The sequence below is a fragment of the Lethenteron reissneri genome, unplaced genomic scaffold, assembly GCF_015708825.2.
Source record: "Lethenteron reissneri isolate LAM-NWPU_2019-01 unplaced genomic scaffold, ASM1570882v1 scaffold_1314, whole genome shotgun sequence".
NCBI classification, from domain to species: Eukaryota; Metazoa; Chordata; class Hyperoartia; order Petromyzontiformes; family Petromyzontidae; genus Lethenteron; species Lethenteron reissneri.
Window position 1 is genome coordinate 5846 of NW_026891019.1, and position 20612 is coordinate 26457.

The 20612-nt window shown below is 49.8% G+C and overlaps 1 protein-coding gene across 1 annotated transcript; it reads right to left on the bottom strand.

Moving 5' to 3' along the window:
- Positions 1-6497: 6497 nt before the first annotated feature.
- Positions 6498-12658, bottom strand: LOC133361972 (protein LSM14 homolog A-A-like). The gene is made up of 7 exons (XM_061580946.1): positions 12538-12658; positions 11867-12024; positions 11028-11166; positions 10060-10284; positions 8551-8656; positions 7222-7417; positions 6498-6551 (listed from the first exon to the last, which is right to left on the bottom strand). The coding sequence occupies exons 1-7, from the start codon at positions 12656-12658 to the stop codon at positions 6498-6500; spliced, it is 999 nt and encodes a 332-aa protein (XP_061436930.1).
- Between the last annotated feature and the right edge of the window lie 7954 nt (positions 12659-20612).

The window sequence follows — 20612 nt, forward strand, 5'->3', positions numbered from 1 at the left end:
CGCACCCTCACACCACACAGGGGGGTCATGCTTCGGAGGAGGGGGATTCGGGCCCATCATTGAACAACCAGGCGCTCGGACCAGGTCAATGGTCCGAGTTGGCCCATAGGGTCGTTGCCGCGGCGGCAGGGTCCTCTGCCGTAGTGGGTTCCATCGAGGGCGTTGATGTTCGTATGTTGATCGATACGGGTGCGTTGGCGACCATCATTTCAGACATAATTTATAACATTCTGCCCGATACATGCCGTCCCTTGCAGCCAGTTGATGTGCCATGCTATGCCGCAAATGGGGGTTCGTTGGGCATCACCGGACGGATCAATGCTCAGATCCGCATTGCTGACGTCCAATTAGTTGGGCCCATTTTGGTCTCATCAACCCTCGCCGTTCCGTGCCTCCTCGGAACAGATTTCTTGGGGAAGATGCCCATTAAAATTCTCATTAACAAAGGGTGTATTGAGCTCCCCTCCGGCCGACGCATGGCCTTCCTACCCACACCCACTCGGTTGAACTCCGCATCTACGACGGTGCAGGCGTTGGCGGCGTGCACAATTCACATTCCTCCTGGCTCTCAGATGTTAGTTCCCCTCCGGTTTCGTAAACCCCTTGATTACGACGCGTTCATGGGGGGTGCTGTGATCGGGCCTTCGCGTTCAGCTGAGCGGGTGTCGGACCTCGTGTGTGCACAAACACTCGTGCGAAGCGACCACGACCCCTTTATCCAGGTCCTTAACGCGGGATTGGAAACGGCCGTTATCTGTCAGGGAATGGTGCTTGCTCACGCGACGCCAGCCCCGCCAGAATATGTGATCGTGGGTCACGTAGGGGGCGAGTCCTCTTCCGTTGCCAAGCCAGGTCCTGACACAGGATGGCTCGACGCGCTTTGCTCCACTTCTGCCGATTTGTCACCATTACAGCATGCTAAATTACGCACGCTGCTGAGCGATTTCGCCGACGTTTTCAGTCAAAGAAAATTCGACATTGGCTGCACTAAATTGCTAAGCCACCACATCGACACGGGTGATGCCGCTCCAATTCGTCAAAACCCATTCCGGTTGAGCCCGGCCGAAAAGGGTGGCCGTCAACGATATGTTGGCGGCCGATGTCATTGCGCCATCAAATAGCCCATGGGGGGCGCTGATCATTCTTGTTAAGAAGCACGACGGGAGCCTCCGCTTTTTTGTTGACTTCAGGAAACTTAATAAGATTTCTGTGGCCGACGCCTACCCGCTTCCCAGGATGGACGAGTCGCTCGATGCCTTAGGTGCGCACTACTTCTCCACCTTGGATCTCCTCTCGGGGTTTTGGCAGCTACCCCTTGATGACGCATCCAAACCAAAGACGGCCTTTCGCACGCCGCAGGGACTGTTCCAATTCAACAGACTTCCCATGGGTCTTCACTCGGCCCCGGCGACGTTCCAGCGCCTGATGGAGCTGGTCCTCGCTGGGCTCCAGTGGGATTCTTGCCTAATCTACCTCGACGATGTAATCGTGTTCAGCAAAACTTTTGATGAACACCTCACGCGATTGAAGGCAGTTTTCCTTAAATGCGAGCGGCTAACCTCAAATTCAAACCGCAAAAGTGCCACCTCATGAGGGATTCGGTTCGTTATTTGGGCCATATTGTCAGCCGCTCTGGAATTGCCACGGACCCCGAAAAGACAAATTGCGTGCGCTCATGGCCAACTCCTACCTCTGTTGGGGAGGTGCGGAGTTTTATCGGCTTCGCCTCATATTATCGACGATTTGTTGCGGGATTCGCATCCATCGCGAAGCCCCTCCACGCATTAACGGCCAAATGGGTCAATTCCACTGGGGAGAGTTAGAACAGGCATCGTTCAATGCCGTCCGAAAAGCACTGGTCGATGCTCCTACCCTGTCTTATCCAGATTTTACCACTCCGTTCATTCTGGATACAGACGCCAGCAACACCGGAATTGGAGGGGTGCTGTCGCAAATTGTCAATGGAGTGGAGCGCGTCGTCGCCTATGGCAGCAGGGTGCTGTCACCCGCGGAGCAACGTTACTGCGTGACGTGCCGCGAATTGCTTGCCATCGTTTTTTTCATAAAGCAGTACAGGCCATACGTGTATGGCAGGCATTTCACAGTACACTCCGGTCATGCGGCGCTACAATACGCCTTGCGAGTGGACCAACCATCTGGACAGCTCTCGCGTTGGCTCGAGATCCTCCAGGACTTTGCGTTCACTGTCATTTACCGCAAGGGGATTCAACACGGGAACGCCGACGGGTTGTCGCGGCTGCCGAACAATGGGCGCTGTGCTTGTTTTTTGGGTGCGGGGCGTTGTAGGCAGCCTGACGGAGTACCGCCCCCATCCCTTGCGGCCGCGGCCGGGGATGGGGTCGGGAACCACGGGGCTCCCTCCACGCAAGTTCCGCAGGACGCATTGCTGGGCCTCGGGTTGGACGACTGGGGACGTCTTCAGATGGAAGACGTCTCCCTCCTCAAATTGAGACGCCGCGCTAGGGATGCCGAGGGTCACAGGGGGCAGGGGGGCCCCGTATCATATGTCATCCGGGAAGGCGTCCTCATGCATTCGGATGGGGGGTCCCAATCCCACACATTGGTGGTGCCCACCTCCCTGCGGGGGCGACTTGTGTGGGAAACCCACAGTCGCCTCTTGCACTTGGGTGTTCAGAAAACACTAGCTAAAATCCAATTGGAATTTTTCTGGCCGGGCATGGCAAACGATGTGGCTGATCTTGTGCAAGGTTGCACAGAATGTGCACGGCGGAAACCACCTGCTAGGCCGTCCTGCCCACCGCTTCAATCCATTAAGGTTTCCCGGGTCAATGAGATCGTCGCATTGGATATTTTGGGTCCGTTTCCCGCTACTCCTCGGGGTAGTAAGTACCTTTTGGTTGGGGTGGAATAATTTACCCGATGGGCCATGGCCTGGCCACTCCCCAACCAGTTTGCAGCAGCCATTACGGAGGCCTTTTTCCAGGGCTCCGTCCTGGATAAGGGTGCTCCCGAATGCCTGCTGACCGACCAAGGGAAAAATTTCTCTTCCACCCTGTTGCGGGATGTGTGCAACCTGTTAGGGACACACACCTCGCCATATCACCCCCAGACTGACGGTATGGTCGAGCAATTACATAGGACACTTACCTCCATGCTAAGCCACCAGGTGTCTGAGTCACAGACTGATTGGGATCTCCACATACCTGGTGTCTTGGCCGCCTATAGAATGGCACCCCATGCTGCCACGGGGTACTCGCCATTCTATCTTATGTATGGTAGGGAGGTTTGCCCCCCAATCGACGTACAATTGCACATTAAACAGCCCGCACCTAAGGCTAAGATTGCCGACCACATCCGTGCTAATGTGCGTCGTCTCGTGGATGCCCGGGAGGCTGCTCAAAATAACTCAGAAGCCCGTCAGCTTGCCAACGAGCGGTTGCGGAATCTCCGCACGTCCCGCCACATTTGGGTAGAAGGGGACCGCACCTGGCTCCACTGCCCGCAGGTACCATTGGCTACTTCCTCAAAACTGCTTAAGCCTTGGAGAGGCCCGGTTGTTATTATTCGCGTTCTCCGCCCGCAGTGTGTCAGGATCCAGCATGGCAAGCGACGTTGGTTCGTGCACCCGTCACGTCTAAAACCTTACATTTAACCCTACACACCTCCTTCACTTCTCCGGAGCCGAGAGCGCGACATGTCTGACGAGCCGCGCTGCGATGATGCTGCTTCTAACTCTCGGGCAGGTCCCGCTGTCCCGCCCTCAGGTGCCTTGGGAATGAAACCCGCCACGGCCGACCCAGCGGGAACAAGCTTGCCCGCGGGATAAGCGACCCAGGACACAAGCGCAAAAGCGGGTCGTCGGTCCCCTCTCGCCTCCGTCGCGACCGATGGACCTGCCACTCGGACTCGCTCAAAACTCAAACGATTTTCATGACCCCCGCCCACGAACTCTCGTCCCAACGCGACGCCACTCACCTTGCCATCATGTATAGTGGGCGATTGGGGCGTGCGTTCATCCTGCATATATGTGTTTATACAGTGTTGTTCTGCATCGGTGGCCTGGAGTTTTTTTTATATACGCGTGACCACAGGAGGGGGAGAGGTGCTTTCTTCTAATTTTTTTCTTGATTTGTCACACACTCATTCTGATGGGTAACAAATAATTTATTGTACAATTGTATTTTTTTTGACAGCCGGGTCGGCTGGAGGCTACGTAGAGGGGGGTAATGTAGTGACATAAGAAGGGAGGGGCTGCTGGGGGCTCTGGGACCCTGGGTGGGCCAGGCGCTTAAGCCTCTTGGCGTCAGGCGTTGGGTTCCCAGGCGCTTAATCCCCTTGGCGCCGCCAAAGGGGGGGGGGCTGTGTGTGCTCTGTGGGATATCTGGGGGCGCACACGGCCCCACCCCTCGTTGGGGACTGGGCATAAAAGGGGAGCTCCCTGGACGATCAGGGCCAGTCGTAGCTCAAGACCCAAGACCCACGACCAGCCATCTGAAGACCCTGGGATGTTGTGAGAGCGAGTGGTGGGACTCTGGAACTCCCGACTCTACGAACTTGTGAGGGCGAGTTCCAAAGCGTAGCCAGAGTAGAGTATCTAGGCTGTGTACCTAGGCTGTGTACCTAGGCTGTGTACCTAGGCTGTGTACCTTGGCCAGGGGTCGGCAACCAAAATAACAAGAAGAGCCATTTCTTTCCAATTCGGTACAAAATGCAGTATTTCAAGAGCCGCAATGCATCTGAGTACATACTGTACATACGTACATATCGTCAAGAAGCAGCCCGTAAAGAGCCGCATGCGGCTCCGGAGCCGTAGGTTGCCGACCCCTGACCTAGGCTGTAACAGAGTATCAGGACTGTTGGAGTGTTGTATTGTAATAAAGAAGTTACCTCTACAAGTGTCTCCGGAACCCGTTACACACACACTAGCAATCTAAAGCAACGCAGTAAATTCAAAGAAGCAATGTTCTAAAGCCAACAGCCGGTCAACTTTAATCTTCGCCAGACACTTCACCACGGCCAATGCGCCAATATAAATTCCGCAACATTTAATGCTGCCTTGTGAAATACAAACACAACTCAATTAAATTGTCATGTCCATGCTCATTTCAGATTAAGACCGGTCGCACAAAAGCACCCATTTCAGGAGACAATTTAAAGTCCGACTTAACAGACATGTTTTACCTTCACCCATTAGACTAAAGTTCAAAACTTTCTTTAAAATTATAAACGTCTAAAGTGTTCAACCAAACGCGGTGTATACCTTGTGTACACACCATAAACATTGCAAGAATCGCGTATCAATTAACAAAACCCACATGCAGACTTTTTGGTTCTTCCGGTAAAGTCACGTAGAAGGGAAATAATAAAACATCATAAATTACAATTCTCACCACGTTTCGGCCACAACGCAAGCAGCCGTCCTCAGGTGAAGAACAGGTCTGTCGGAAAGACAGCGTCTGAATGAAACACCCCAGGTTTGGCAGCGTATATTGCTGCGTATATTGCTGCCAAGCTTGGTGGTGTTCATTCAGACGCTGTCTTTCCGACAGACCTGTTCTTCACCTGAGGACGGTTGCTGCCTTGTGGTGAAGAACAGGTCTGTCGGAAAGACAGACGCTGTCTTTCCGACAGACCTGTTCTTCACCTGAGGACGGCTGCTTGCGTTGTGGTGAAGAACAGGTCTGTCGGAAAGACAGACGCTGTCTTTCCGACAGACCTGTTCTTCACCTGAGGACGGCTGCTTGCGTTGTGGTGAAGAACAGGTCTGTTGGAAAGACAGACTGCTGTCTTTCCGACAGACCTGTTCTTCACCTGAGGACGGCTGCTTGCGTTGTGGCCGAAACGTCGTGAGAATTGTATTTTATGATGTTTTTATTATTTTATTATTTCCCTTCTATGTGACTTTACCGAAAGAACCAAGAAGATGAATCCCTGCAGTCACGAAATAAAGCTTTAAATCGAAACCCACATGCAGTCCTTAATGTAACGTTTCTTCAGACCCAACAACATTTTTTTTTTCAAATCAAACAAACCCCCGATATGTGTACGCTCTGGGTGGGAGCTGTGGTTCTCTGCAACCTGCAACAACAACAACAGCAGCAGCAGCAGTAAGCAGCATTAGCGACGTCAAGAAGCAACACGACAGATCGTGGTCAAACCCCGCAAAGGGCCGGATTGTCACTTGGAGAATTGCCGATTGTGGCCGACATTTCTCCAATCTCTAACGTGGGGCACGAGAGCGTTGACAAGCGACTGCCGTTTGAAACAAACTCCTCCACATCTTGACCTCACCGGGTGAGACCCACGCAGCTGTGTGAGCGCTCGTTGATTTAGAAGTTGTTCACGATGTAATACGCAAATCATATCACACTGGTCAACAAAACAAAACAACAACATGTAGTTCTGGCCTGGACTTTTGCAGCTGTTCTGGACTAAATTCAGGGTGCCGATTTCAAATTTGATCTCAGATTTGCTCCGTCCGTCGCATCTCATTTTTATGCTATTGGCATACCCCGTCAAATGGTCTCTCTCTCATCCTCCACGGAGCAGCGTGTTCTCACGGGGAGAACCTCAAAAGCAACATCAACAGACTTCCGTTATCGTGTTGCAGCCGGAAAGACAGCATCTGAATGAACACCACTAAGCTTGGCAGCGTATATTTAAGCTGGGTTAGAGGAGGAGAGCGCCTTGACAAAGGGACTCGCATATCAACAGAGGAATGTAGTATATTTATAGGAAATTCAGATATGGGATTAGTCACTACTTGTGGAATGTGTAGGAGGTGGGCGGGGGGGGGGGGGTTTCAAAGTCATATTATGCAGGATTAGCAGCATCAAAGGGAGGGAGTAGGGGTAGCATTAATAAAGGGAAGGAATCATATTCTTAGGTTTTTTCGATAAAGTCACGTAGGTAAAAAAATGTAAATTAATAAAAGTAAAATAAAAAAAGCTTCCGGAAGCTTGTGTTGCCTCCGAAACGTCGTGATTTTTATTTTATTTAACTTTTATTAATTTAAAAAAAATTTTACCTACGTGACTTTACCGAAAAAACCTAAGAATATGAATCCTTGCAGTCACGAAAGCTTCAAATCTAGAAAGGGAAGGAATGTTAATAGTATGGGAGCTGCAGCAGCTAAGCCACCACGTAAAAAACTAAAATATAAACTACATCAGTATCATCAATATACTAAATATACTCTCCAACAAGCCGAGCTACTGTCACCGTCACCGTGGTCGTCACCTGTCTAGGCTGCACCTCGGCCGGCGGAGGAGACTGCCCGCCCCCCCCACCGGCGGCTTTGGGCGCGCACGGCCGCCCGTCCCCCCCCCACAGGGCCCCGCGTCGGCGGGAGCGGCGAGCGAGCGACGTGGGGAGGTCCGCCCCGAACGTCGCCACGTTCAAGCGCCGCTGCTCCGCCAACGTCACGCGGCAGTTCCTGGCGGGGTGGGAGGAAGAGGAGGGAGGGGCGGGGGGTGGGGGGGGGAGTGAGCACGGCTGGTCAGAGGTCGCAGATGGGTTTTGATTTCTTACCCGTACCCGGCCGCACCAGGGTCGCAAATGGGTACCCGTACCCTACCCGTACCCTACCCGTTCCCTACCCGTACCCTACCCGTACCCTACCCGAAATGAGTGACAAACGGTGACTCACCAGTGACTCACGGCCTACCCGTACCCGGCCGCACCAGGGTCGCAAACGGCTACCATTGGAACCTCATTTGCCAGCAAAAAATATTATAATTGTTTTTTTACCCTTTTATCTGGCAACAAAACTGACACCTTTATTACAAGGAGTCATGTTTGCATAGACCACAATAACTGCAGCCATAATGCGTCATCTGGTCCAACCCATGTGAGACTAGGCTCTAAGGAAAGCTGTCTCGGGTATGGACCAATCAACTTCAAGGACAGTGCATATATTATCAGAGTTATGTTTTTTTTGCATTCTGACTGCAGGTATTGTGGTCAATGCAAATACGACTCCTCGTAAAAAAAGGTGTCAGTTTTGTTGACAGATAAAAGGGTAAAAAAACAATGATCATTTTCTGCTACTGCTGACAAATGATGTTCCAATGGTCTAAACCTGACATCAGAGAGGTCCCTGCACGGCTGCACGCCATCCTGCGTCTAGACAAATGTTCGTCTGGTGCCCAGTCAAAGAGTTGCACGTCCTTCTCTTATTCTCGGGGCTGGGATTTTTTTCGAATCAAGTGCAACTACGCAATTCACGCGGCGTGCATTTGTTTTGGCGCGCCGATTCAAGTTAACGTCGCACATTTTTGCAACGCCCAAACTTTCCAGATGTGCCAGGAACGGCACAAACAATTTGCCCAAGCTCTGTCATCCTATATTGGGATGGTTAGGCCAACTCCGTTTGTGAGTTTCTATACACGAGGTGGGGGGTGGGTGGGGGGGGGACAGCAACACCATCTCCGCACAGACAAAGACGGAGCCCGCTTGCTGTACTGCCGCCTCCCCCATCGCCTCCCCCAGCAGGCGTTGCACTTGAAGGCGAGGAGATCCAACAAGAACACACACACACCACGAGCGAGCGGCAGAGACGGACGTTACCTGCCGCCGTCTTTGGAAATGTTGTCAAAGAAACTCCTGGTTTTGTCGTAGAAGCAGCCGTCCAGGAAGACGGGGGAGCTCGTGCGGGGACCCCTCGGCTTGTCCGCTGCACAAGGGGAGACGCAACGGCGGAAGTGAGGGGGTGGCCTGGACAATTAAACACACGAAGATCCGCCCCCCCCCACCCAACCCAGACTCCACTGGTCAACACACATTCAGGCGCTGTCTCCCCGACAGACCTGGTCTTCGCCTGAGGACGGCTGCTTGCGTTGTGGCCGAAACGTCGTGAGAATTATTTTTTTATTTTTATTTTTTATTATTTTAATACTTCCCTTCTACGTGATGACTTTACCGAAAGAACCAAGAAGATGGTCAACACACTTTTTCTGGCATAAGGTATTCCAACGGTTTTAAGGTAATTTAGTTAGTCAACATCTCCTAGCCACCGTGATGATGATGATGAGAGAAACACACAAACTCCAAATATACAGCAGCAGGCATCGTCAGGGTTGGGATCGAACCCACGCCCTCCTGCACACCAGGCGAGGTAGTTAACATCTCATAGCCACCGTGATGATGATGAGAGAAACACACAAACTCCAATATATACAGCAGCAGGCATCGTCAGGGTTGGGATCGAACTCACGCCCTCCTGCACACCAGGCGAGGTAGTTAACATCTCATAGCCACCGTGATGATGACAAGTTTGCAGTCGGTACCACATTGGGAAGTGTGTCAAAATTGAGTGACAAGATTTCTATTCTATGAGATCTCTTTTACCAGTGGCAAAATATAGTAGTAGGTTTTAACCCTTTTAAACTGGTACAAAACTGACACCTTTATTCAAGGCATCATGTTTGCAATAACCACAACACAAGTAGTCAAAAAACAAACAAAAAGAAGCAACTCTGATAATGATGATAAGGACAGTGCATATTATTATCATTATCAGAGTTGCTTCTTTTTGTTTGCTTTGTTGACTACTTGTGTTGTGGTTATTGCAAACATGATGCCTTGAATAAAGGTGTCAGTTTTGTACCAGTTTAAAAGGGTAAAAACCTACTACTAAGATTTCTATTTTGCCGATACAGCAGCGGAGGAAGTGAGTTGTTGAGTGGCGGCAGCGTGTGAGTGAGTTCCTCCACCCCAGTATGACGCAGCTTTACCAAGTTTGCAGTGGGTACCACATTGGGAAGTTTCTAAAAATTGAGTGACAAGATTTCTATTTTGACGATACAGCAGCAAAATTAAAATTAATCGACGTGATTTTTATTTTATTTTACTTTAATTAATTTTAATTTTTTACCTACGTGACTTTACCGAAAAAACCCAAGAATAATAAGAGTGACAAGATTTCTATTTTGACGACACAACAGCGAAATTAAAATTAATCGAAACGTCGTGATTTATTTATTTATTTTTATTTTACTTTTATTAATTTTAATTTTTTACCTACGTGACTTAGTTGTTGATCAGTGGCGGCAGCGTGTGAGTGAGTGAGTGCCCCACCTTCTCTCCGCTTGGCCTCCCTGCCCCGGAACTCCCTGTCCAGCGCCTCGCGGTCCAGCTTCGCGTTGGCGCTCGCAAAGTCAAACTCCGCGTCCAACTCAACGCACGGCTCCGGGGCCCCACGGGGAGTCTGGGCGGCAATCCGCTTCGTGCTCTGACACCGTCGCTGCTGACGCTGGGGGGACGTCTGCACCCCCCGCTCCACCGTGGCGCTCTTCCTCGCGGCTGTGGGAGATAGTGCAGCTGCGTGTGAGTGTGTGTGAGTGTGTGTGTGTGCGTGAGTGTGAGTGTGTGTGAGTGTGTGTGTGAGTGTGTGTGAGTGTGTGTGTGAGTGTGTGTGAGTGTGTGAGTGTGTGTGAGTGTGCGTGTGTGCGTGAGTGAGTGTGTGCGTGTGTGCGTGTGTGAGTGTGCGTGTGTGCGTGAGTGAGTGTGTGCGTGAGTGTGTGTGAGTGCGTGTGTGAGTGTGTGTGTGTGCGTGTGAGCGTGTGAGTGTGTGAGTGTGTGCGTGTGTGTGAGTGTGTGTGAGTGCGTGTGTGCGCGTGTGCATGTGTTTCTCACTATAAATCCTTTATATGCGTGGCATCGGTTTTATTTTATTATTCATTTCTGTTTTTCTTGAGTAAGAGTTTCATTTTTATCACATTGGTATTTTAAATTAAATATGAAATTTTTTTTTACGAACATAAATTGTCACGCACAACGAGTCTGTGTGCAAAATATCAGCTCGATTGCATCACGGGAAGTGGGTTAAAAAACGACCGAAAGATTTGCACGGTCCTAAGCGCGCAAGCAAGTGAACTTAATATAAAGGATTTAAATAAAAAAACATCGGATTTCCGTACGACGTCAGGATAAGCTCCGTTAGCGAGCACCTGCAAAGGCTGCTGGCTGCAAGAGGGGGGCGGGCGGGCGGGCGGTACAACGCCCGACCACCTTTGCATCCCCAGCGTTTACCGCGCCGCCCGTACCTGCGGCTCCTCCGTGTGCAGGCCGCCGCCCGTCCGCCGTGTCCCGCACGAGCCGGCGGGCTCCGCGCGTGCCGCCCCCGTGGCCGCCGCGGGCTCCGTGCTGCGTGTCCCGCAGGGGGCGGGCGCCCCGTGACGAGGACTGGACGGGGGCGAGGGTGGGTGGTCACGCAGCGACGGGATCAATCGTAGCGTGTCTAGTAACAACAAATATGATAATTGTTTTTTTTATCCTTTTATCTGGCAACAAAACTGACACCTTTTTTACAAGGAGTCATGTTTTGAGTTGTGTGCCTGTTGGCGTCATCTGGTCCAACACCATGTGAGACTGGCCTCTAAGGAAAGCTGTCTCGGGTGTGGACCAATCAACTTCAAGGACAGTGCACATTATCAGAGTTATGTTTTTGTTTGCATTCCAACTGCAGGTATTGTGGTCTATGCAAACATGACTCCTTGTAAAAAAAGGTGTCAGTTTTGTTGCCAGATAGAAGGGTAAAAAACCAATTATCATATTTTTCTACTGGCAAATGAGGTTCCAATGGTGTAAATGCTTTACTCCGAGCTCTCATACTCTGATGGTGCATTGTCTTTGAGTTGTGCGCCTTTTGGCAGTCATCTTGTCCAACTCCATGTGAGACTAGGCTCTAAGGAAAGCTGTCTCGGGTATGGACCAATCAAAGATTACAGGGTAAACAACCAATGATCAGAGTTAAATATCTCGGTGGGGTCCTGCCCGCTAAAGTAACCAACCAGTTTGGCGGCGAAGAGAACGGCTGCCCCCCTCTCACCTGCACGACGGCCAGGTGGGGGTGCAGAGCGGAGAGCGACTGCCTCTCTCTCACCTGCACGACGGCCAGGTGGGGGTGCAGAGCGGAGAGCGGGCACCCCAACTCCGCCAGGTCCTTGATCTCGCTGGCACGGAAGATGATGTAGTCGTAGATCTCCTCGCGAGGGTCGACGGCGCGCTCGGCGGGGCGACCCTCCGTGCCGCACACACGCACTGCGCACGCACAAAGACGACGCTAACGCCGCTAACGGTGCCGTGGTGGTGGTCGGTGTGTGGGCGCCACGGTGGTGAGAAGTGAACCACCTCGCCTGGTGTCTATCGGAGGTCGTGCGTTTCATCCCAACCCTGGCGTCGGTTTTTGTCTATCACATCGGGTTTTTGAGATGATGTCAAATATTGCATTTTCAAAAAAAACTTGCGGAAGAAAAATATTAAGTGAATGTGGATATCTACGTAAAATGATATTGTAAACACACTATCCTAAAAATACAGCACCGTATTTTAACACTAAAGCAGTCACTGACTTTTTTTTCGATTTAAAGCTTTCGTGACTGCAGGGATTCATCTTCTTGGTTCTTTCGGTAAAGTCACGTAGAAGGGAAGTAATAAAATAATAAAAATAAAACATAATACAATAATTCTCACGACGTTTCGGCTACAACACAAGCAGCCGTCCTGCTGTTTAAGCCCTCACCCCCTTTGACCCGTGACCCCCCCGTGCGTGACCTTTGGCCAAGGCGACGGTGCAGTCGTCCGTGTTGACCCCGCTGAGGGTGCCCTCGTAGCGGATGCCGGCCATGGAGATCAAGCTCGTCCTGCTGCCCAAGCACAGCGTCCACGTGGCCATGATGATGATGCTGCTGATGATGATGCTGCTGATGATGATGCTGCTGATGATGATGCTGATGATGCTGATGATGATGCTGATGCTGCTGATGATGATGCTGATGATACTGCTGCTGATGATACTGCTGATGATGATGCTGATGATACTGCTGATGATGATGCTGCTGATGATGATACTGCTGATGATGCTGCTGATGCTGCTGATGATGCTCCTGCTGCTGCTCCTGCTGCTGATGATGATGCTCCTGCTGCTGCTGCTGATGATGCTGCTGATGATGATGATGCTGCTGCTCCTGCTGCTGCTCGTAGCCGCCGCCGGCTCGAGCTACGGGAGACGACGAGAGGGGAGGGTGGGGCCGGGCAGGAGGAGGGGGGGTCATGGTGGTGATGGTGGTGGTGATGATGGTGGTGGTGGTGGTGATGGTGGTGATGGTGTTGATGGTGTTGATGGTGTTGATCGTGGTGATGGTGGTGATGGTGTTGGTGGTGATGGTGATGGTGGTGATGGTGTTGATGGTGTTGATCGTGGTGATGGTGGTGATGGTGGTGATGGTGTTGGTGGTGATGGTGGTGGTGGTGATGGTGTTGATGGTGTTGATGGTGTTGATCGTGGTGATGGTGGTGATGGTGGTGATGGTGTTGGTGGTGATGGTGGTGGTGATGGTGGTGATGGTGTTGATGGTGTTGATCGTGGTGATGGTGGTGATGGTGGTGATGGTGTTGGTGGTGATGGTGGTGGTGGTGATGGTGGTGATGGTGTTGATGGTGTTGATCGTGGTGATGGTGGTGATGGTGTTGGTGGTGATGGTGGTGGTGGTGATGGTGGTGGTGGTGATGGTGGTGGTGGTGATGGTGGTGTTGATGGTGATGATGGTGGTGGTGTTGGTGGTGATGGTGGTGTTGATGGTGATGATGGTGGTGTTGATGGTGATGATGGTGGTGGTGTTGGTGGTGATGGTGGTGGTGATGATGTTGTTGATGTTGGTGGTGATCACCACCCACGATGCGCCCCGCGTGTTCACGCCGTTTGAACTGAGCTGCTCACCGGGTCGCGTCGTGCAAAGGGCGCCAAATTGTGGGGGAGGGGATTTTTTTCCCTCTTCCTGTCAACGGGGGGTATTATTTATTTATTTGTTATTTTATTTTTTTGTATTTTATTAAATTTTTATATTTTATTATTTTTATTATTAATATTGTGTTCCCTATCTACGCGACTTTACCGAAATAAACAAAGAATTGCGCTCAACGTCTGTCGGGTCACTTGAGTTCACCCCCTCGCCCCGCCCCCCTCACCCCTCGCCCCGCCCCCCTCGCCCCTCGCCCCGCCCCCCTCGCCCCTCGCCCCGCCCCCCTCGCCCCACGACTTGCTCTTATCCACTTCCTGCCCTCCGCCCCCCTCCCCCCTCGCCCCCCTCCCTTCACCCCTCGTGGTGGTGATGATGATGATGTTGATGATGAGGATGTTGGTGATGATGGTGATGTTGATATTGATGATGTTGATATTGATGATGAAGATGTTGGTGATGTTGATGATGATGTTGGTGATGTTGATGTTGCTACAAGAGCTAACGCGTGATGCTTATCAGTGTTATGGTTTACACTGCCCTAGACTTATCAGTGTTGTGATTTACACTGCTCTGTACTATTTGAACCCGAATAAACTACGAGTGGAGCCTGCCAGAGGCTCCGCGTGTCTCCGCCTCCCCCCCCCGTGTCCCCGTGTCTCACCCCGTGTCTCCCTACCTCGCCCGTGTCTCCGTGTCTCTCTCTCCACCCGTGTCTCTCTCCCCGTGTCTCTCCACCCGTGTCTCTCTCTCCACCCGTGTCTCCGTGTCTCTCTCTCCACCCGTGTCTCTCTCCCCGTGTCTCTCTCTCCACCCGTGTCTCCGTGTCTCTCTCCCCGTGTCTCTCCACCCGTGTCTCTCTCTCCACCCGTGTCTCCACCCGTGTCTCTCTCCCCGTGTCTCTCTCTCCACCCGTGTCTCTCCACCCGTGTCTCTCCACCCGTGTCTCTCTCCACCCGTGTCTCTCTCTCCACCCGTGTCTCCGTGTCTCTCTCTCCACCCGTGTCTCTCCCCGTGTCTCTCTCCGTGTCTCTCTCTCCACCCGTGTCTCCGTGTCTCTCTCTCCACCCGTGTCTCTCCCCGTGTCTCTCTCCACCCGTGTCTCTCTCTCCACCCGTGTCTCCGTGTCTCTCTCTCCGCCCGTGTCTCTCCCCGTGTCTCTCTCCACCCGTGTCTCTCTCTCCACCCGTGTCTCCGTGTCTCTCTCTCCACCCGTGTCTCTCCCCGTGTCTCTCTCCCCCCGTGTCTCTCTCTCCACCCGTGTCTCCGTGTCTCTCTCTCCACCCGTGTCTCTCCACCCGTGTCTCTCCACCCGTGTCTCTCTCTCCACCCGTGTCTCTCCACCCGTGTCTCCCTGTCTCTCTCTCCACCCGTCTCTCCACCCGTGTCTCTCTCTCCACCCGTGTCTCTCCACCCGTGTCTCTCTCTCCACCCGTGTCTCTCCACCCGTGTCTCTCCACCCGTGTCTCTCTCTCCACCCGTGTCTCTCCACCCGTGTCTCTCCACCCGCGTCTCTCCACCCGTGTCTCTCCACCCGTGTCTCTCTCTCCGCCCGTGTCTCTCCACCCGTGTCTCTCCACCCGTGTCTCTCCACCCGTGTCTCTCTCCCCGTGTCTCTCTCTCCACCCGTGTCTCTCCACCCGTGTCTCTCTCTCCACCCGTGTCTCTCCCCGTGTCTCTCTCTCAATGTCTCCGCTGTGTCCGCTGATCTTCTCCAAGTCATTAAGGTTTCGAGGCTGACGTTTGGCAACTCGAACCTTCAACTCCCTCCACAGATTTTCTATGGGATTAAGGTCTGGAGACTGGCTAGGCCACTCCAGGACCTTAATGTGCTTCTTCTTGAGCCACTCCTTTGTTGCCTTGGCCGTGTGTTTTGGGTCATTGCCATGCTGGAATACCCATCCACGACTCATTTTCAATGCCCTGGCTGAGGGAAGGAGGTTCTCACCCAAGATTTGACGGTACATGGCCCCGTCCATCGTCCCTTTGATGCGGTGAAGTTGTCCTGTCCCCTTAGCAGATAAACACCCCCAAAGCATAATGTTTCCACCTCCATGTTTGACGGTGGGGATGGTGTTCTTGGGGTCATAGGCAGCATTCCTCCTCCAAACACGGCGAGTTGAGTTGATGCCAAAGAGCTCCATTTTGGTCTCATCTGACCACAACATTTTCACCCAGTTGTCCTCTGAATCATTCAGATGTTCATTGGCAAACTTCAGACGGGCATGTATATGTGCTTTCTTGAGCAGGGGGACCTTGTGGGCACTGCAGGATTTCAGTCCTTCACGGCGTAGTGTGTTACCAACTGTTTTCTTGTTGACTATGGTCCCAGCTGCCTTGAGATCATTGACAAGATCCTCCCGTGTAGTTCTGGGCTGATTCCTCACTGTTCTCATGATCATTGCAACTCCACGAGGTGAGATCTTGCATGGAGCCCCAGGCCGAGGGAGATTGACAGTTCTTTTATGTTTATTTCATTTGCGAATAATCGCATGAACTGTTGTCACCTTTTCACCAAGCTGCTTGGCGATGGTCTTGTAGTCCATTCTAGCCTTGTGTAGGTCTACAATATTGTCCCTGACATCCTTGGAGAGCTCTTTGGTCTTAGCCATGGTGGAGAGTTTGGAATCTGATTGATTGCTTCTGTGAACAGGTGTCTTTTATACAGGTAACAAGCTAAGATTAGGAGCACTCCCTTTAAGAGTGTGCTCCTAATCTCAGCTCGTTACCTGTATAAAAGACACCTGGGAGCCAGAAATCTTTCTGATTGAGAGGGGGTCAAATAATTATTTCCCTCATTAAAATGCAAATCAATTTATAACATTTTTTCCTGGATTTGTGTTGTTATTCTGTCTCTCACTGTTCAAATAAACCTACCTTTAATATTATAGACTGATCATTTCTTTGTCAGTGGGCAAACGTACAAAATCAGCAGGGGATCAAATTTTTTATCCCTCATTGTATGTTAACCACACTGTGTGTGTACACCTATGTTAACCACGCTGTGTGTGAACACCTATGTTAACCACGCTGTGTGTGAACACCTATGTTAACCACACTGTGTGTGAACACCTATGTTAACCAAATTGTCTCAACGTTGCATGTGTACTGGGTTTTAATTAAAATTTAGTTTTCTTGATGGAGTAATTTCTGCCCCTTTATATTTTTCAACGCTTCTCACTTCACGTGATATGCCTCTGTTTGTCGTGGTCAACATCTTGTAACAACATGTTTAGTCTACTTCCTGTTGTCCAATCCACGAGACTGTGTGCTTACTGTGACAACGTACTGCCCGCACACCAATCAGGCGCCACGTGCCTCAGGCTCACCTGCGTCGTGTGCGTGCATCACTCGAAATAAAAAACCTAATTGATAAAGCAATCAATAAAAATCGGCGTCAATCACTTAAGCGTCTCTTTAAAAGCGTGGACGTCTTATTAATTAAATATCTATTTGCCCGCCGGGAATCGAGAACGCCGCGGCCCCTGAGCTCTGGAATCGCGTCGCCCACGAAGCTTCTGAACACGCGGTGAGCGCCGAGCGCGTGTCGCGCAACTCAAACTTGTTGTTTTATTATTCAACTTCATTCGTCCCCCTCTCTCTCTGTGTGCGTGTGGCGCGCTCAAGGCTCGTGGGCGACACGTCGTTCACTTCCACGTTGTCCGCTCGACTTCTTTAAAAAAATGTTACAATTTTTTAAAATAAAAAATAAATTTGTATTAAATTTTTTTTTTTTAAGGAGTTTCTTTTAGTGGGTTTACCTATACAATGCATGGGTCTCCTTGCATATCTAGATTATATTTATTAGTTCAACAACAACAACGAGAACACCGCTGCCGGGTGACTACCTAACACGAGGTCTGACCCTGCGTAGTAAAGTGTTGTGTGTTGCTAAATTGGTTATGGCTACAAAGTATGTTTAATGGATAGTATTATTCCACACAAACTTTGCGTTTGTGAGCAGGACTTTACGTGAAGGGATGACACAAATGCACGCCACGTTTTTTTATTTAAAATAGTTAAATTTATCAATGTCCTGGGTCACAAAAGCAACGTTTGTGAGGATATTTTATTTAAATTTATTTTTAATTTATTTTAGTTTTATTTATTTCTACCTACGTGACTTTACTGAAAAAAACCTCCGAGTATGAATCCTTGCAGTCACGAAAGCTTCAAATTTAGAATTTGTTGAGATTAACAATAGCCACTTTCTCTACTTTTGAGACATAAGCTATTAGATAATAAAACTGTACTACTAAGGGACAATGTTGTTGTGACACTGTTATTAATGGAGTGGATTATTCACTTCGCTTTTGTGTCCTGGGTCACACAAGCAACGTTTGTGTGGAGTATTAAGAGCCCACTTTCTCTACTTTTGAGGCACTAGCTATTAGGTAATAACACTTTACTACACAGGGACAACAATAACACATGTTTTTGTTACACACTGAATTATCTACTTAATCGAGGAAATCTCTAAAGCTTTCGTGACTGCAGGGACTTGTCTTCTTGGTTCTTTCGGTAAAGTCGCGTAGAAGGGCTCGTTTTTTGTCTGAAATCCTACGGCCTTTCACTGGAAAAAACACCTCTGCGGTACTAAACTCTACTGATCTGGTATCGACAATCAAGGGGATTTCCCTGTCCCCAGACGACCTGCTTGTCAGTTTGGATGTGGTTTCCTTATTCACCAAAGTTCCTGTACCTGACACCATCGCAATCATTGAAGACTTGATTCATCAAGGACTGAATGCTGGGGTACCCCCCCCCCCCCTGGTGAGACACTGCTTAACCAATACATACTTCACCTGGAATGGAACTTTCTACAAACAAACTGAGGGTACCCCAATGGGCTCCCCCCTATCTCCGGTTGTAGCCAACGTTTTCATGAAGAAATTTGAGACTGACGCCATCCAGACTGCCACTCTATGCCCGACCTTGTGGAAGAGGTACGTAGATGACACTTTTGTCATTTGGCCACATGGCCGGCCTGCTCTAGACCAATTCCTCGACCACATCAATTCCATACACCCAGCCATCAGATTCACCATGGAAGTCGAAAAAGATGGCAAGCTACCCTTTTTGGATGTCCTAATTAAAAGGAGACCTGATGGTTCAATGAGCCATTCTGTCTACAGGAAAGCCACCCACACGGATGCTTGCCTAAAACCGGATTCCCACCACCATCCATCCCAGAAAAACTCCCTCGTCAAGACTCTATACCAGGGGTCCTCAAACTTTTTAAACAGGGGGCCAGTTCACTGTCCCTCAGACCGTTGGAGGGCCGGACTATAGTTAAAAAACAACTATTAACAAATTCCTATGCACACTGCATATATCTTATTTTGAAGTGAAGAAACAAAACGGGAACATACAATATTTAAAATGAAGAACAAGTAAAGTTAAATCAACAAACTTGCCAGTATTTCAATGGGAACTATGGGCCTGCTTTTGGCTAATGAGATGGTCAATGTCCGGTTCCATATTTGTCACTGCTAGTCGTAACAAGTGATGCAAGTGTGCATCCGTTAGTCTAGATCTGGTTGGAGATTTCAAATGTTTCATTCTGGAAAAAGTGTGTTCACAGACATAAGCGCTGCCAAAGATGGTTGCCATTTTGAGTGCATGGTTCCTGAGATGAGGATATGTCTCAGAGGGGAGAGATGCATAGAAATTATGAAGGCTGCTTGACTTGAATGCGTCTTTCAGAGAGTCACAATTCTGCAGTTCAGCGAGTTCCATTTGGTAAATTGTATCCACATTTTCAATGTCAATAGAAAATGGGTTATGGAAAAGCTGTATGTCCTGTTCATGGAGATGAAGCTCTTTAAATCTAAATTGGAACTCCTTTTGCAATTTTTCCAGTGAATCCACACATGTTTTGTTTGGGAATGCAACCAATGTTTTTTCCGCTAACAGATTTTGAGTTGTGGGGAGATGGCAGAAGTTTTCCTCCTTCACTTGTTTGATGAGGAGGCCTAATTTTACTTCAAATGCTTTGACATGTGATTACATATCACAGATGAGCTTCCCCTTTCCTTGAAGTTGCACATTTAAACTGTTGAGTAGCTCTGTTACATCTGTCAGAAAGGCAAGGTGCCATTTCCATTCTGCATCATTGAGCTCTGGTACTTTTTTGTTTTTTGAAAACAGAAAAGCTGTAATCTGTGGAAGTAAGTCCTAGAAACGTTTCAAAACTCTCCCTCGACTCAGCCAACGGACTTCTGTGTGGTACAGAACATCTTCATAGTCAACATTTAGCTCGGACAGAAATTCCTGAAATTGTCTGTGGTTTAGTGCATGATCTCTAATGAAGTTAACAGTCCCACTTCAGTGATTTACTACACAGCGCTTGTTGGTGGATGAGGCAGTGTATGGCTATTGGATGAGAATGGTTATGTTTGTCCATCTTTTGGTTAATGCGAGCAATTACTCCTTTCTTAGACCCCACCATGCTAGGAGCACAATCAGTTGTCACACTGGCTAGTTTAGCCCAGTTCAGCTCCAAACCATTCACAGTTTGGCAAACCTTTTCATAGATATCCTCTCTTGTAGTTGTTCCTTTGGTGCTTTGCAGTGCAGCAAGCTCTTCTGTGACTTCGAAATAGTCATTCGTCCCACAAATAAAAATTAGAAGTTGTGCAGAATCACGAACATCGTTGCTTTCGTCGAGTGCCAAGGAAAAATAGGAAAGTTTTTTTTGTGGAGTTTTGCAAATGCTGATGGAAATTGTCTCCCATTTCTTCAATCCTCCGTGTAATTGTAGGTCCTAAAAGACTCACTGTACTAAATAAATCGGCCTTCTCTGGACACATCTCTTTGGCAACAAAAAGAAGACATTCTTTAACAAATTCTCCCTCAACGAATGGTCTGCCAGTGCACACTATTAGCTTG

Coding starts and splice junctions, on each gene's coding strand:
- LOC133361972 (XM_061580946.1), bottom strand. CDS start 12,658: ATGGCCACGTGGACGCTGTGCTTGGGCAGCAGGACGAGCTTGATCTCC. Junction 11,167..11,866: donor CCCACCTGGCCGTCGTGCAG/GTGAGAGAGAGG, acceptor GCCCCCGTCCAG/TCCTCGTCACGGGGCGCCCG. Junction 8,657..10,059: donor GGAGGCCAAGCGGAGAGAAG/GTGGGGCACTCA, acceptor CCCCTTGTGCAG/CGGACAAGCCGAGGGGTCCC.